Source organism: Momordica charantia, assembly GCF_013281855.1.
Source record: "Momordica charantia cultivar OHB3-1 chromosome 11 unlocalized genomic scaffold, Mcharantia_2.0 BLBB01000011.1, whole genome shotgun sequence".
Lineage (NCBI taxonomy): Eukaryota > Viridiplantae > Streptophyta > Magnoliopsida > Cucurbitales > Cucurbitaceae > Momordica > Momordica charantia.
The window spans coordinates 7,131,788-7,146,539 of NW_028275159.1; the positions used below are offsets into that span (position 1 = coordinate 7,131,788).

General features: G+C 32.6%; 1 protein-coding gene across 4 annotated transcripts; it reads left to right on the top strand.

Moving 5' to 3' along the window:
- The first annotated feature begins 385 nt into the window (after nt 1-385).
- Nucleotides 386-5,434, top strand: LOC111006744 (uncharacterized). Of its 4 annotated transcripts, none has more exons than XR_015788979.1 (7): nt 386-541; nt 1,492-1,594; nt 1,691-3,704; nt 3,784-3,900; nt 4,152-4,306; nt 4,478-4,860; nt 4,948-5,434. XR_015788979.1 is itself a non-coding variant. In XM_022278835.2 (6 exons), exons 2-6 carry the CDS (start codon nt 1,502-1,504, stop codon nt 4,649-4,651), a joined length of 2,553 nt encoding a protein of 850 aa, XP_022134527.1. In that variant the 5' UTR covers nt 386-541; nt 1,492-1,501; the 3' UTR covers nt 4,652-4,905. The 4 variants fall into 4 exon arrangements, 1 of the variants encoding a protein (XP_022134527.1); XR_015788980.1 differs by having other exon boundaries at nt 4,985-5,434; XR_015788981.1 differs by having other exon boundaries at nt 393-541; nt 1,475-1,594.
- Nucleotides 5,435-14,752: the final 9,318 nt, after the last annotated feature.

Below are 14,752 nucleotides of genomic sequence, written 5' to 3' on the forward strand. Positions count from 1 at the left end.
TTTTGGAGGGTGCAATTGAAATATGTCTAAGTGGACTAATTTTTTAGCCCATGGGTCGATTTAGCATAGAAAATTCAGGTCAAATTTATCTGACATACTTTTCACATTCAACCTTCAATTTTAAACGAATTAATATCAAATTTAGCAGTAATTAATATATATATATATATGTTGTGAGTTCGAATCCTTTCTCAATATGTTGTACTAAAAAAAATATCAAATTTATTAATATAGAATAAAAGGTGTAGAAGCATAACTAAATTTTTTTTAGGTATTGATACAATTTTTATATATATAGAATTAGATACATAGTAATTTAAAACCCAACAAATCTAAATAGGGAAGATTAGAATTAAAAAAACAAAGTTTGAATTTAGTTTGAGGAAATTATAATTTAGGAATTTAAAAGTTTAGATTAAACCTCTCTTCAGATATTCTCTCTGGCTTTAAAAGAAGGCTAAAACCCCTGTTCCTGTGCCGCTGCTGATGAAGAAGAGCAGCTATCCAACCCACTGATCCACGCCTCATCTGCTCTTCTCAGGTTGCTTCCCGTATTATTTACTTGTTCTTCTTCTGCTTGCCCTTTCGATGTTGAATGCTGTATGGATATTGAATATTTTTATCCTTTTAGTTTTTATGGTTTCTGAGAATTCGATCAAATGGTTCTGGTTATTGAATTTTGGAAAATAATGTGATTGTGCTGATCAAAATGGAAATTTTGATTTCCACGTGGCACCAGTGTTTATCTTTTTGGTGTTCGGAAGTATGATCGTTTAAAGGACACTGGGTTTGATGGGGTTTTCTTTTTAAAATCTTGTTTACTACGTTTGAGTGAGTCTAAGAACGTTATAGAAATTAAGAAGGCTTGGAAGTTAACGTTTTGTGGGTGTAACCATGAAGGTTAACAAAATATTCCCAGAATTGGGGAGAAATTTGGTGCTGTTCTTTTATCATTAAACTTTTTAGTTGAATGCTTCTTGTTCTTGGTGTGGTCCGGTGAGTAAAGAAGAAGAAGCAGCCAATGGGTCTGAGTGAATATCGATTGAAGATAGCTAAGGCTGATCCTCCTCCCAAGACATAAAATTCTTTTGAAGTAACAATTTTACTGGTATAGCACGGAAAATGGCCTGCTATTGTTGATGGTGATTGTTACAATTTTATTGTTAGTTTGAATTTTGTACACTGACCCTACTGGTCGTTCTCTCGATTAGTGGTCTAGTTGGCCAAGAACAGAGGAACTTGATGTGGCTGAAGCATTGTGATCTTTACAGGGTTGCAGTTCATTTTGTTGCGTAAAGCGTTAAGATATATTTTCAGCTTCTGTTATATGTTTACTAGTAGTTTTCTTGTTCAATCCAGCCTGGTTTTGCAGTCAAGGAAATTTGGACTGCATGATAGTAGAATTTTCTGTGGCCCTTTCTACCAGTTATCCTTTAGCTGGAAGTTCTGTAAAACTGTTTTCTTCGGTTTTTAGGATTTTGAATCTTGCAGGTGAATAAAAATGGATTTGAAACATAAAGGTATAACGTGGGTTGGAAACATGTACCAGAAGTTTGAAGCAGTGTGCCAGGAAGTGGATAGTATTATGCACCAGGTTTCCCCAATTTCTTTTCTTCTTTGCATTCAGTGATCCAACATTTTGACAAAAGATTAATGTGGTGGCTAACTATTAAACTAATACTATGCACAGGATACGGTTAAATATGTTGAAAACCACGTTAGTTCAGCAAGTGAAAATGTGAAGAAATTCTACTCTGATGTTGTTCAAGGTTTACTTCCCCCTATAGCGGATCCTGTGAATCATGAAGCTCAAACAATGGCTCAGAGGGGACATGTTCCGATTAATGCATATTTCAAGTCACTGTCACACAATGAAGGAAAAACTGCAAATAGTGCTGCTAGTAAATCATCTGTGGGACATGGTACTACTGATAAGATAGATAAGTGGAGTCCAGGATCTTGTAAAGTTACCTTTGTAAATGAAGAAGTTGCCCAAGTTCCTAGTCATTCTCTTCTAGAGCTGAAAGCTGATTTACCATTGGGAAAGAATGATGATGTCTTGTTAGATATAGACTTGGATGAAAATATGAAAGAAAATACCATCAATGAACTACTACTTTCAGAGAGAAGTGATGGCACATTAACAGATAAGCATGCCTTCTCGGACCCAGGAGCCGATGATCCTTTGAGCAACCCACTGAGAAGTGTAAGTAGTGAAATTAATCAAACCAACAAAAGAGATTCTTCGATTTCTGAGGACTCTGGTCTGCAATTGGAGGACGACTCAATTTTAGGGAATAATTATGTGACTGTGATAGATAAAGATGCAAACAAGAGTTCTGAAGATGCTAGTGATCCTTTGATTCATGTGCCTAATCTTGCATCTTGTCAAGTTAAAGTTACAAATGAAAACACAATTTCAATTTTGGATGATTCTCATCTATCATTGGAATCTTCCATACTCTCAAGGAAGAATGGTGAAAAGTTGTCAGATGAAGACTCGTTGGATGAAGACTCCTCAAATGAAGAATCATCAGTTGAAGATTTGTCAGATGACTCAGACAAGTGTTCAAAGAATGTTGTTATCATGGAGCCTGATGCTAGCGATCGTTTGGACAACAACCATCTTAGCCATGTATGGAATGGGACAAACTTCACAAGTAAAAAAGCTACTGTGGTCTCCGATGATTCTAAATCTGAGGTACTTTCTGGAAAAATCAATTGTGCCTTGACGGATAAAGACTTTGTTAAGAGTCCTATAAAGGATGCCATCTTCAAGGACGATTTTAACAGTGATTTGTTAAATCTGCATGCTTGTAGTGGAGTTAACTTCACCAATGAAGAAGCCATTCTGGTTTCTGATAGTAATCATCTGCAGTTGGAATCTGAGCTACTTCCTGGGAAGAATGATGATGCCTTGACAGATAAACACTCGAATGAAATTTTAAAAAAGGATACCATCCTCGAGTTGGAGCATGATGCAAGTTATCCTTTAAAGAACCAGCCAGGATGTACACTAAGCAGCATAAACTACAAAAATGAAGAGGTTACTTCAGTTTCGAATGATTCTTTTCCGAATTTGGCGAGCTCTTTGTCTTGGTGGAAGAATACTGAAGGTTTATTAGAAAAAGAATCGGATGCAAGTTGTAAAGCACAAGCCAATTTGAAATTATCAACTGACTTAATTTCCCAGTGTAACGAAGATTCAATTAGGGGAACTTTGTGCAATTGTGATAATGAGCGTCAAGAGGATATTGTGACCTCAACTGCGGATCCACTGAAAACTTCAATTAATGGTGCAGATGTTGAATCCACCCGTAAAGTAGGGCAAGATTCTAGCATCTCAGTGAGCAATTCAGTTAACTTCCCACCAAAGATGGTGACAACTTCTAATTACTTTGAAACTGGAACTGGTTATTCTTCTAATGCTCCAGATGCTACTTCTTCCGAACTGGGTTCACTAGGTTTAACTTGTGGGAAAATTGTAGAAGAGACAAGGTCAGTCTCCGCTTTGAAATCCCAACCAGAAGATTCTCTTTCTGCTTCCAGAAGTTCAGTTAAAAACTTCTCTAGTATCGGAAAACCAGCCGATCGTGAAACTCATCCAACTTTTGAAGTGGTCACTCGTGCATATTATGAAAACAAGACTTTGGAGACGAAACTTGCCTCCTCCAGAAGCTCCTCATTATCAATGCAATCACATGGTTTGTACTCTTATCTTCTATCCTAGGATAAGTTTTTGTGCTTTCTTCTGATTTTCTTAAACAACTCATGTTTCAACAGAGGATCATGCTTCAAGAGTCAATGGAAGTGCATTTCTTCCCAAATTCTGCACCAATGGCGATGTTGAGTTTTCCAAATCTACTAGTTCTGAGGCTCTAAATTTCTCTACTGAAATAGGTGTGTCCCAAAAATTTGTTATGATACTATTCTTTCAATTCCCTGCTGTTATCCATCTGTTGGCTATTTTCATTGTTGATGGAAATGTTACTCATCTGTTTAAGCTAAAATAGATTAGCTGTTTACTATTGGAAATGATTCATTTTTTCTTCCATAAAACCTCACAAGTGACAAAAGAGATGACGGAGAAAAGCTTTGATTTTTTACCCTTCCCATTAAGAATTCAACAATAATTTTAAAACATTTCTCAGGTTGTCCATACAATTCCAGTGGCTATATTCCGGATGCTGAAATGGAAACAGTGGATTTGGACCATGAGGTGACCCTGAAAGACGGGTGCAACATTGTGGACTGTAGAGATCTCCATGCTGTCTCTCGCAGAACCCAAAAGCTCCGTTCTTATAAGGTCTCTCTCTCTCAATTAACTGATTTATCATTTCATATATAATAATCTAAAGAAAAACAGAACCAAAGAGTTTACTACTAAAATGAAAATACCAATATTTCTGTGTCCTTCAATATCAAGGGAGCTAAATATTCTACCTTTTATTGTTCTTCTTTACTTTCTGAAAAATAGAAGAGAATCCAAGATGCTTTTACTTCCAAAAAGAGGTTGGCGAAGGAGTATGAACAGCTAGCAATCTGGTATGGAGATATTGATCTGGAACTCACTACAGACAATTCACAGAAGCTGGACAGGAAGAATTCATCAACTAGTTATGGATCTGACTCTGATTGGGAGCTCCTGTAAATAAAACAGCTAATTCAGTTTAAGATTCATCAGAATGGTCAATATGATGGAGATGAAGAGGAATCTACTCTGTAAATAAATACTCGGGGTTAAGATTCATAACTTTATCTACTATGAGTGCATAACAAATTCCAAAATAAACGAGTTGCAAGAAATTTTGCAAATATCAGCAGTCAGCACTGTTTCTGGGCTGTGACTGTGAGCCTATGGTATTTTAATTAATTTATTTAAATAAAGCTGTTTTGTTCATTCTCTTTTTGGGGTTTTTTCTCACAATTCTGTCATGTTTTTCCCAGACTTGTGATCATGTTGTTCTTTCTTCCATCCTAACAGACACCAGGACAAAATATCGTTCCATCTTGAACCTCTGTAACCCTTACAGGCTTTTCATTCTCTGCTCCTCTCAAGAAGAAGACTGGTAAGTGGGTCATTCAGTTCATAATTGATAGATGATGTCAGTGAAATAGAAAGTGACAAACAGCCAATCTCTTCTTTTTGATAAGAACTTTGAATTTTGTGGCTCTGTCGTTTACTTTCTGCTCATCTGAACTTTTCTTACAAAGTTTGACATCTGACTACTGTCATGCTGGAATGATGTTTGTGTCACTTCATGTTGGAACAGCCTGGAAGGAACTACTATGTTGTTCTTCTTTTTTTTTCTTTTTAACATATCAATATCAAATTCTTTTGGATGCTAGTCTTCTTTAGTTGTATTTCTCATTACTCCCATCAATAAAACCGTACAAAATGATAATCAAACGAGACTATTCATGTTCTTCTTCAGTGTCTTCGTTAAAATATCTGAGTAATCATATCTTCTCGAGATCCAATAGTGTAGTTGAAAGTTGATTGCCTCATCCATCCATTCAATGGTATTGGAGAGAGAGCATGAAATCTAGTGTACAAGTTTGAAAGGGATTGTCTTTTCCCTCCCTCCAAAGGTTGTTATGCTGACATATTAAGGATAAATGTGACCAAATCATAAGTTATTGTGAGTGTTTATGATGAAGCTCCCACTTACTTAATTAGTATGTTTCTGACTGATAACCTAGTATTCACATGTAGTGGAAATCAGATATAGCAGCTGACATCAGTTTTTATCTTCCTTTTTTAACTTTATCAGCTACTGGTTTTATCCATTTGTGTGATTCTCTATTTGTATTTGTTATTGTACTCTAAAGTGATGGCTTACTCTATCCATTCTTTTCCTTTACTTGATCCCCTCCCTCTCCATTTTGGATAGACATGATAATGACAACTTTTTTCTTTGAGAAACACAAGATTTTGGAAATCATCTATGGAAATCCCAAGTGCATATATTCAAAATGGGCAGCTTCTCATTTTTGTAGACTTTGGAAGTCTACAATACTAAGAATTATGTGAACTTTGGAAAGAAGGGTTTTTTTGCCCTTTTTTTTGTCTTTTTTGATATCTACCCGACTAGGAAAATCTATCAAACAAGATGGGTATGACATACTTATAAGAAAACAAACACAGGTGCTATGTGTATTAATATTTATGGGGTTACATCTCAAAATTGCAACGAGAAGAATAACCTACTCATATCATAAACCCTTGTTAGATCACTTATTGTTTCAACGTGAGACCCTTAACAATGGAAGGCGGTAAAATGTCCATATATTTGAGCCCAAATAAATGATGGGTAAAGTGATGAAGTCCCCTCCCATGAAAATATTTAATTTGGTCACATCCACAAAAAGTAGGAGCTAGGCTAAAAATGCTACCCCTTCTTTAGCTTCTACTTTATCTCAACTGATCTCTTTAGACTACGAAAAGACCATATGCTGAGAACTGAATCATGAATTAGAATGCATATCCAGATCAAGTATAATCTAATATATATAAAAGAAACTAGAAATGATGAAATTCACACTAATTTAATTGGTCACAAATCATAAAAAGAAAAGAGAAGTAGCCAAGAGGGGAGAAGACACTAAAATTAAACAAAAAGTGTTAGCGAACAAATGTGAAAAACATACCAAAGAAATTGTAAAATAATCGAGGCCTTAGTTATTCAACTTTCACATTCACATTTCTTAAATGGTTAAAAGGTTCAAATTACATTATTTTGAATTATGCTTCTATTCGGTCCATGTTTGTTCATATTCGTTAGCAAACACTAACGTGACAATAATTTCTTATTATAGATTAGTTTTTGTTACGTTGGAATGATGTGGCAGATAGCTAGATTAGATTGATGTTGTACCCAAACAACACATTATTCCACATCTCGTTCTATTAGAAATAGAAGTATAATCCAAAATTCTAATTTGAACTTCAAAACTAAACCGACCCAATATCTCAAAGTTGAGAAAATATACATTATTGAAACAAAATTTTGCAATGGATGAGAAGAGAACCATCAAAATCAGTGGATCGATCAGATCAATCACTTTTGGGTGCTGATTTCACGCCTACCAACCCATTATCAAATGTTTATCAAGAACAAGAAAATGACATATCTTGAACACCTTCAAAAACCCTAACTTTTTTTTTTTTGGAGTATCTTTCCAATCATGCATACATTGCAATAAGCATGCATATATGAGGTAAAAATCCAAGGGTATAGTGTGACTTGAACTATTTGGTCATGTAAACTTGAGATATATCATCGTATTATATTGTCAACTTTTACATCAATGATGAAGAAAATAAGACAAGACGTGGTAATTAATTTTTTGAATATGACTATTATTTTGTACGGTTTTCTTTTCTCGATCGTAGTTAATTAGTTAGAAGACATAATGAGAGGATGATGAAATCGATTTAAAGATTTAGTTGGAGAAAAGTATGATTTGTTCTCTTTGTCAAGTCATGTTTGAATGCTTTGTTTAGCTTTACATGTAAGATTATTAACTTTAGCTAGTGAAAAAATCTACAAGAGGGATCTTTGTCAACTTTTATTTAACAACTAATTAGGCACTTAAATGTGGAATAATTAAAAGTATCGTCATAATAATTTCTCTTTCTATTATGTCAATCATGTTCTACTTTTGAATATATAATACACCAAAATTAAGAAGATAATCCGCTAATTAAACTTAAAAGCATACAATGCAATAATAATACTGTTTAATGGACAAAAAGCGAGCATAACTCAGCGGCAATTGATATATATCTCCAACCAATAGATTGTGAGTTCGATCATCCACCCCACATGTTACTTTCAAAAAGAAAATCTTGTTTAATGGTAGATTTAAAAATATATATATGAAAATTCTCTCTATTCATTATTTCTCATATATAAATTTTTTTTAGTACAATATGTGGGGAGGGGATTTCGAACTCATAACATATCTTAGTTGAAGGAAGATGCCAATTACCACTAAACTATGTTCGTTTTGGTGATATGAAAATCTTCTTATGTGTTTTTGCTCGGAGAAACGAGAGAGAACATATATATCCTCTTTTGAAAAAAGCACTTGCCTTTTTTTCACAACAATGTTTAATGTTTTGGACTAAAAATGAATTTATTTATTTATTATTATTATTATTATTATTATTATTATTATTTGCCTCCCTTCCTTTTAAAAAGGAAAAGGAAAAGGAAACTTAGGGATAATGTGAAAGGAAGGCAGTGGAGAGAGAGAGAAGCACTTTGAAAAGGAAAGAGAAAATTGGATATAATATATACTTTTGGATTTGGCCACTTGAGAAGGAAAAGAAGGTTATAAATCTACCGACTTAGGCATATTGTCCACATTAAATGCTATTTAGTTTCAAAGCTCTCAAATGAGCTTGAGGATAGCTCTTGACCCACAAAAATGAAAAAAAAAAAAGAAAAAAAAAAGTAATCCTATTTTTATGCACTAATCCATGCTACTAATTGTAAGAAGATAAGTTAAAATTTCCCTTCTTGGTTTTTCCCAAAAAAAAAAAAAAAAAAAATCCTTCTCGGATTAGTTTGTTTACCTTTTTTCTTTTGCTCATTGAGTTCAACCATGGTGGGTGCCGAACAGTTGACTTATAGAATAATAATAGATGTCTTATCCATTCAATTATTTTTAGGTGACAATTATTATTGATCAATACTATAGATAGTTGCGAAAGAGTTCATTTTTAATCATGTAAGTTACTTCTATGTAAAATTTAAGTGTAAATTTCTAGTTTTTTCATGATCATTTTTGAGTTGGATTTGGACCGAACGCTTTATTTGTTAACTATTTCTTTTTTGGTTTTCTGTATTAAAAGTTAAATTTAGAAAAACTATCTTCCATATCTTTGTTTTGTAATCCACTCATTAAAAATATTTTCAAAATTTAAGCCAAAAAATAGTTTTAAAAACTTGTTTTTATTATGTTTGTAAGGGAGGTGACAACCTTGCAAAGAAATAACTACTAAGAAATCAAGCATAAATTTTAAAGAGATACAAAATCACGAAATAAAATGGGAGTCTTAGGACCCGTTTGGTAACATTCATGCTTTGTTTCTTGTTTTTAATTTTATTAAGAAATCTAAGCATTTTGCAACTAATTATTATATTTCTTGTTCCTTATTATTATTATTATTATTATTATTATTTTTAAACATTCTCAAAATTGTATAGAAATTTTGAAAATAATCAAAACAAATTTATTGTTTCTTGTTTCTTGTTTCTATTTCCAATTTTGTTACAAAACATAAACATAAATATTGTTTGACCATCCTTGAATTCATGGGTGCTGTGACCGTATAATTCTATTTTTCTTTATTAAAAATAAAAAATAGAAACAAGAAACGGAAACGTTACAAAAAACAAGCTCTTAGTGACTTGGTTTCATATATTTATCTAGTTGTTTGGACATTTCTATAGTTCAATTTTAGTTATATTTTGTTGGTTGAATTTTGTGTCCGATTTATCAATCGGTTACTTATTCCAGTTTAAAATTCAATTTAACATCAAATTGAAGATTTAAGGGTAAATTCAAGTGGCTAGGCTAAGTACAAAGGTAAAAATTGAATTTTTTTTTCCAAAAAAAGTTAAAAAAAAGTTGTGTTCAAAACTAATAAGAATATGACACGTTAGATGGCTGATTCCTAAATTTTTACTCAATCTTTTTTCTTTCCAGAGATGGGAAGACAAACAACTTTATTATGTTCATCAAATACCCAAATTTTGATTAAAAAAAAGTTGACTATGTGGGGCACTTTATCAAATGGCCAAACTATATGATATCATAATCCTCCATTTTCATGTTTATAGAAATAAATATTTTAATATATGCTTTTGAGAGCCATAAAATTAATGCTCTCCCCTTTTTGTTTTATGGTGATTTGAACATTAATTAGACACTTAGGTGGAAAAGTTTTTACCTTTCATATTTATTTGTGCACACCTCAAGACTTTGAGAAGGACGACATCAATAACATTATAAAATACGGTAATTATTCTTTTTTTAATACAACAAGGTGGTAAACTCGAATTCATGACCTCTTGGTTAGAGACAGTTGTCAATTACCGCTGAGTTAAGCTGACTTAAGTATTATATATTATATATACGAGGATAATTGAACTCTTAAGGTTTGAAATACTCTTTTACTTTCAAAACGTCTATTTTGGTTTCTTAATTTTTATTTTTACCTTATTTCTTTCCATCATAATTTTAGCATGACAATCCACTCCCTAAATTTCTTGAAATGTAACAATAAATTTGTATTAAAGAGTTTTCATTGAGTATAAAACATGTGTTAAAATTTTACCGGTATAAGAACTAAAATGAACGAAAGTTAAAAGTACACCCGAACCAAAAATAAATACTTTGAAAGTAAAGTAAAAATAATATCTAAACTAATTCTTAAATATTTGAATTGTTTTCCCCCAAAAGTCAAATCTTTGAGTTTGTATCCAAAAAAATAATTTAAGATAACAATGAATTGGAAAGAGAGAGCCAAAACAGCTCATATCATCATCTTCTTTACAAAAAGCAAAGAAATTAAGAGGTTCTCTAAGTGTGTAAACAAGGCATCTATGTGTATGTCATTTTCCTTCCTCTTTGTTCCCATTTTCTGACTTCATCATTACCATAATGGAACCACAAATTCTCTGAATTTTCACTAATTATTATTCTTCCATGAAAAATGGGTTTTGGAGGGAAGAAAATAAAGAAGCCAATACAATTAATTTGACAAAATTCACAATATTAATCCCTTACTTGTTCTCAAGAAAAAAAAGCACTAAAACCCTTTTCACATAGGCATTTTTTTGCCCTTAGTTCACTCCATTTTCACTCTTGTTTAACTGAAGAAAAATTCAGGTCACTCTTTCTCTTATATACGCTGTTTGGCAAGAGTACGAAAGTATGCACTTAAAAGAGAGAAGATTGTTCTGGTTCATTTATTATTATCCACCATTGATAAGTACACCAAAACCACACATCATGAGTGTGATTCAGAGCAGAAGATGATCAACAACTCCACAAATTCTTCTTGACTCTATACTCTCAACAAAATGGGAACTCTTAAGATGAAAAATGTGGTATTGAAAAACTTCTCACTCTTTTCTTCAAAACCCAGAAGAGAGATTATATATTATTCTCTAAACTTACAAACAAAAACAAAAACAAGAAGAAGTAGTGAATTGGAACAAGTGCTCAAAAAGAAACAAGTAAAAATGATTAATGATGGCGTGGATCAGGGCCTCCTGGGCTGAGTCTTTTGGACACAAAATGCCTTCCAAGCTTCTCTTTCTCTTCAATGATAACCTTCAAGATTTCTCTGACATTCTCCACAAATAGCTGGTTTTCATTTCTCTTATAATTCACAGCAGAAGAAAAAGAAGAAGAAGATGAAGGAGAAAGCAAGCGACTTTCAGAAATGGAGGAACACAAGAGCAATATCAGCACAAGCCACAATAAGAACTTCAAACAAGCCATTAAGATTATTCAGTTTTGAGATGATTTTGGCTGCCAACACTATTGAAATTTGGCTATATATAGAGAGAGAAGTAGCAAAGAAGAGAGGAAAAAAAAAGAAAAAAACACAAACTTTTTGGTAGTGATATATATTATACACAATGTGATCATGATCAAAGTCAAGATGTGACCAAAAAAAAAAAAAATTAAAATTTCTCTCTCTCTCTTGTAATTTTTAATTGGAAGTCAGTGGCTTTCACATTAAAGTGCATATGTATGTTGAAATTGCTTGTGGTAGGAAAACCCATTTGGCCCCAATTTTCAACTCTTTCTTCTTTCTTTACAAAATAACAAAACAGCCCCACTTTCGGTCGAGGATGTATATTACGACCGAATTCAAAAGTTTAAGTTGATAGATATATTTATGATAAATTTATTCTTGGTTAAAAACATAGTCGAAAAGAAAAACGTACACATTTTAATTCTTATGCTTTGATAAAGTAACGATTTAATACATAAACTTTTCACGTGTAGGAGTTTGGTCTCTATAATTTAAAATTTGTAACAATTTAATTATGATCTATTGTGTGAAATGTTTTGTTAAAGTACAATGGAGAATATTATATTTATAGATAGATAAATTCACTCAAAAGATTAAATAATATATTATTGGACTACAACCCATTCACTTCAAGATAATGAGAATCAAAATGTATTGAAATTTTCATTCCCTTTGATAGTGTTTATTAAATCTCAGAAACGAAATTAAGTGGTAAGAGACTCACCTCGACTTGTAATGACTTCCCCCTCGAGGATGTAACCACATGTTCCTCTCCTATAATGTAGGCCCCACATCCGAGTGGAGATTTTTGTCTTCATGGATTCCATCTAAAGAAATGTAGCCCGATCTCTATTATAAATTATTGTTAGGTCCTTTATAGATGAAATCCTTTTAACCTTATTTTACTGTATTTTTTTTAGTAGGGAAGTTGTAGAGAACTTTCTGTTATGCCATTTGGAAAAAACAATGGTTTCTTTTCTTGGTGCTGAAAAAGGGATTATTTTTCTGCTTTTCTAAAACTAACCCTTTGATGGATTTATTTTAACTCCTTAAAAGTGGAAAACTACAATCTTGATGACTCAGAAATGGCTTGGAAGCAGCCTAAAAATTTCACCTTTAATTCCCATATGACATATTTTTGAAAAAGTTAGATAAAATATGAGGCAACAAGACAATGCATGTTAGAAAGTTCTTGTGTAAAAAAACTACAAACAGAAGAATTTTGAGAGAGAGATAATAAATCCATTCACATTCAAAAAAAAAAAAAAAAAACAGACAAAGATTTTATGAGAGTTCTCTTTTGAACAGCATATGGGAAAAAAATCCAAACTTTAAAGATAATAAATGGTAAAACGTTCTCTAGTTTTCACAAAACCCAAATATCATTATTTTATTTTAGAAAAAGTCAGCTGATAATCCACAAGCTTAGCTTTTTCCAAGTGGAAATAATTGCTATAGGACGGTTCCTCCACTTTGGACCTAAGCTTTTGTTTTTGCTTTTTGGACCTTCGGCTGCTGAATTTTACTTATGAAGTTGCTTATAATCTTAACTTAGCTGATCCATTCAACTTTGCTTCATCTTGAAATGGAAAATAAAAAGAGAATAATTGGTGTGAAGTATAGTTGGAACAAGTAATACTATAAGAGTTGTGATCTTTAGCTTCGAAAAAAGATGTTACAGCCTAAACCATGTCGTCGTACAATTTTGGTGACAAAATCGCTTTCAACACGACTGTTGTTGTGTAGAAATACAATGATATGTAAATAGTTTATGTTGCTAATTGTTGGGATTGGTGGAGCTAAAACATGGGAGAAGAAGTGAAAAAGAATGAAGAGATGCTGCAGAAATCATGCTGGACGAGGGCACAAAACGTTGAGATGCTGTAGGGAGCGTCTCAATGCTGTCAAAATTAGAAGAAAACACGGAGAGGTTATATTATTATGTTGTTGCATAATATTGGGTGGCGGCTGTGATTGTGTTGTTGCACAAAATCAGAGGTTGAGAAAACAGTATATTGGCAGAGAGACAGAAGCAAGGTCTTCGGGTTGTAGTGCATCGTCGACAATCAATTTTTGTAGGTATTTGGTAAAGTTTTCATTACTGTTTCCTGGGATTGTATTATTATATAGAAGGTTGGTGACTTCTATTGAGGCCTCTAGAGTTAGGCTGAGCAAGCCAATGATGCTAATTAGCTGGTGTTTTCGGATGATCAATCACACTACCAATTCCATTATAGTAGAACTCGTTGGTCGTGAAAGACTAGATGTGACCATTGCTTAGGTGAACCAATATAATCTTCTATGTCATGTAATGTGCTTTCCCTAGTATGTAGTTGAATTTAGTATTCACTCAATAATTATGGAAGGGGAAAAGATTATTGGCAAGCATTTTTCCCTAACAAGTATCTTTTGCCATGTTTCAAGAAAAAATGCATTGCTTTACCAATTGCGAGCGTCGGAAGCATTTTCCAATGTTTTATCTCGTGATCATAATATCGAGGTTTTTTTTTTTTTTGTATTTATAGATCATGTCCTCGCTATATTATCTAGTTGTTCAATTGAATATTCATAAGTAATTTTCCCAAGCTTCCTTCTATATTAGAGCCAATCTAGCCATTTGGGTTGAGCTACTATAGATTATGATGGTCCTAACACTGAAATATTACACAACATAACATCTAGGTCATGATCTCTTTAACTTAACTTTATTAGTTAGTTTAATGAACTCGTTCTACCATTGTTCACCAAGTTTAGTGTATTCATCATATTCTTAACTCTTTTCTATCGTAAAATCTATATATCTCATATGATAATACGTGATTATGATCGAAATTTCATCAATAAATGTACCCTATTTGAATAGTATATCAATGAAAATGTTATTGTCCTTTATTACACTTATATTATTTTACATCATCCTCTCACTTAGGATAATATTAATTTGTATGCATTTCCAACTTATATAATGAAATCAAGTCGGTCACATGAAAACGGTTTCCAATTTTTTACTACATATAAAAATGAATAATAGCTAGCAAGCAATATAACACAAAAGTTACAATTTCAGCATAATGTTTAGCAAAAATTTATGTATTATCTAATCTGATAGTGATGTTCTGATTGGAGCACTACCTTGTGTTCTTGCTACAAAAAAAATTCATTTCATTCCAATAGTTTTAATATTATTGT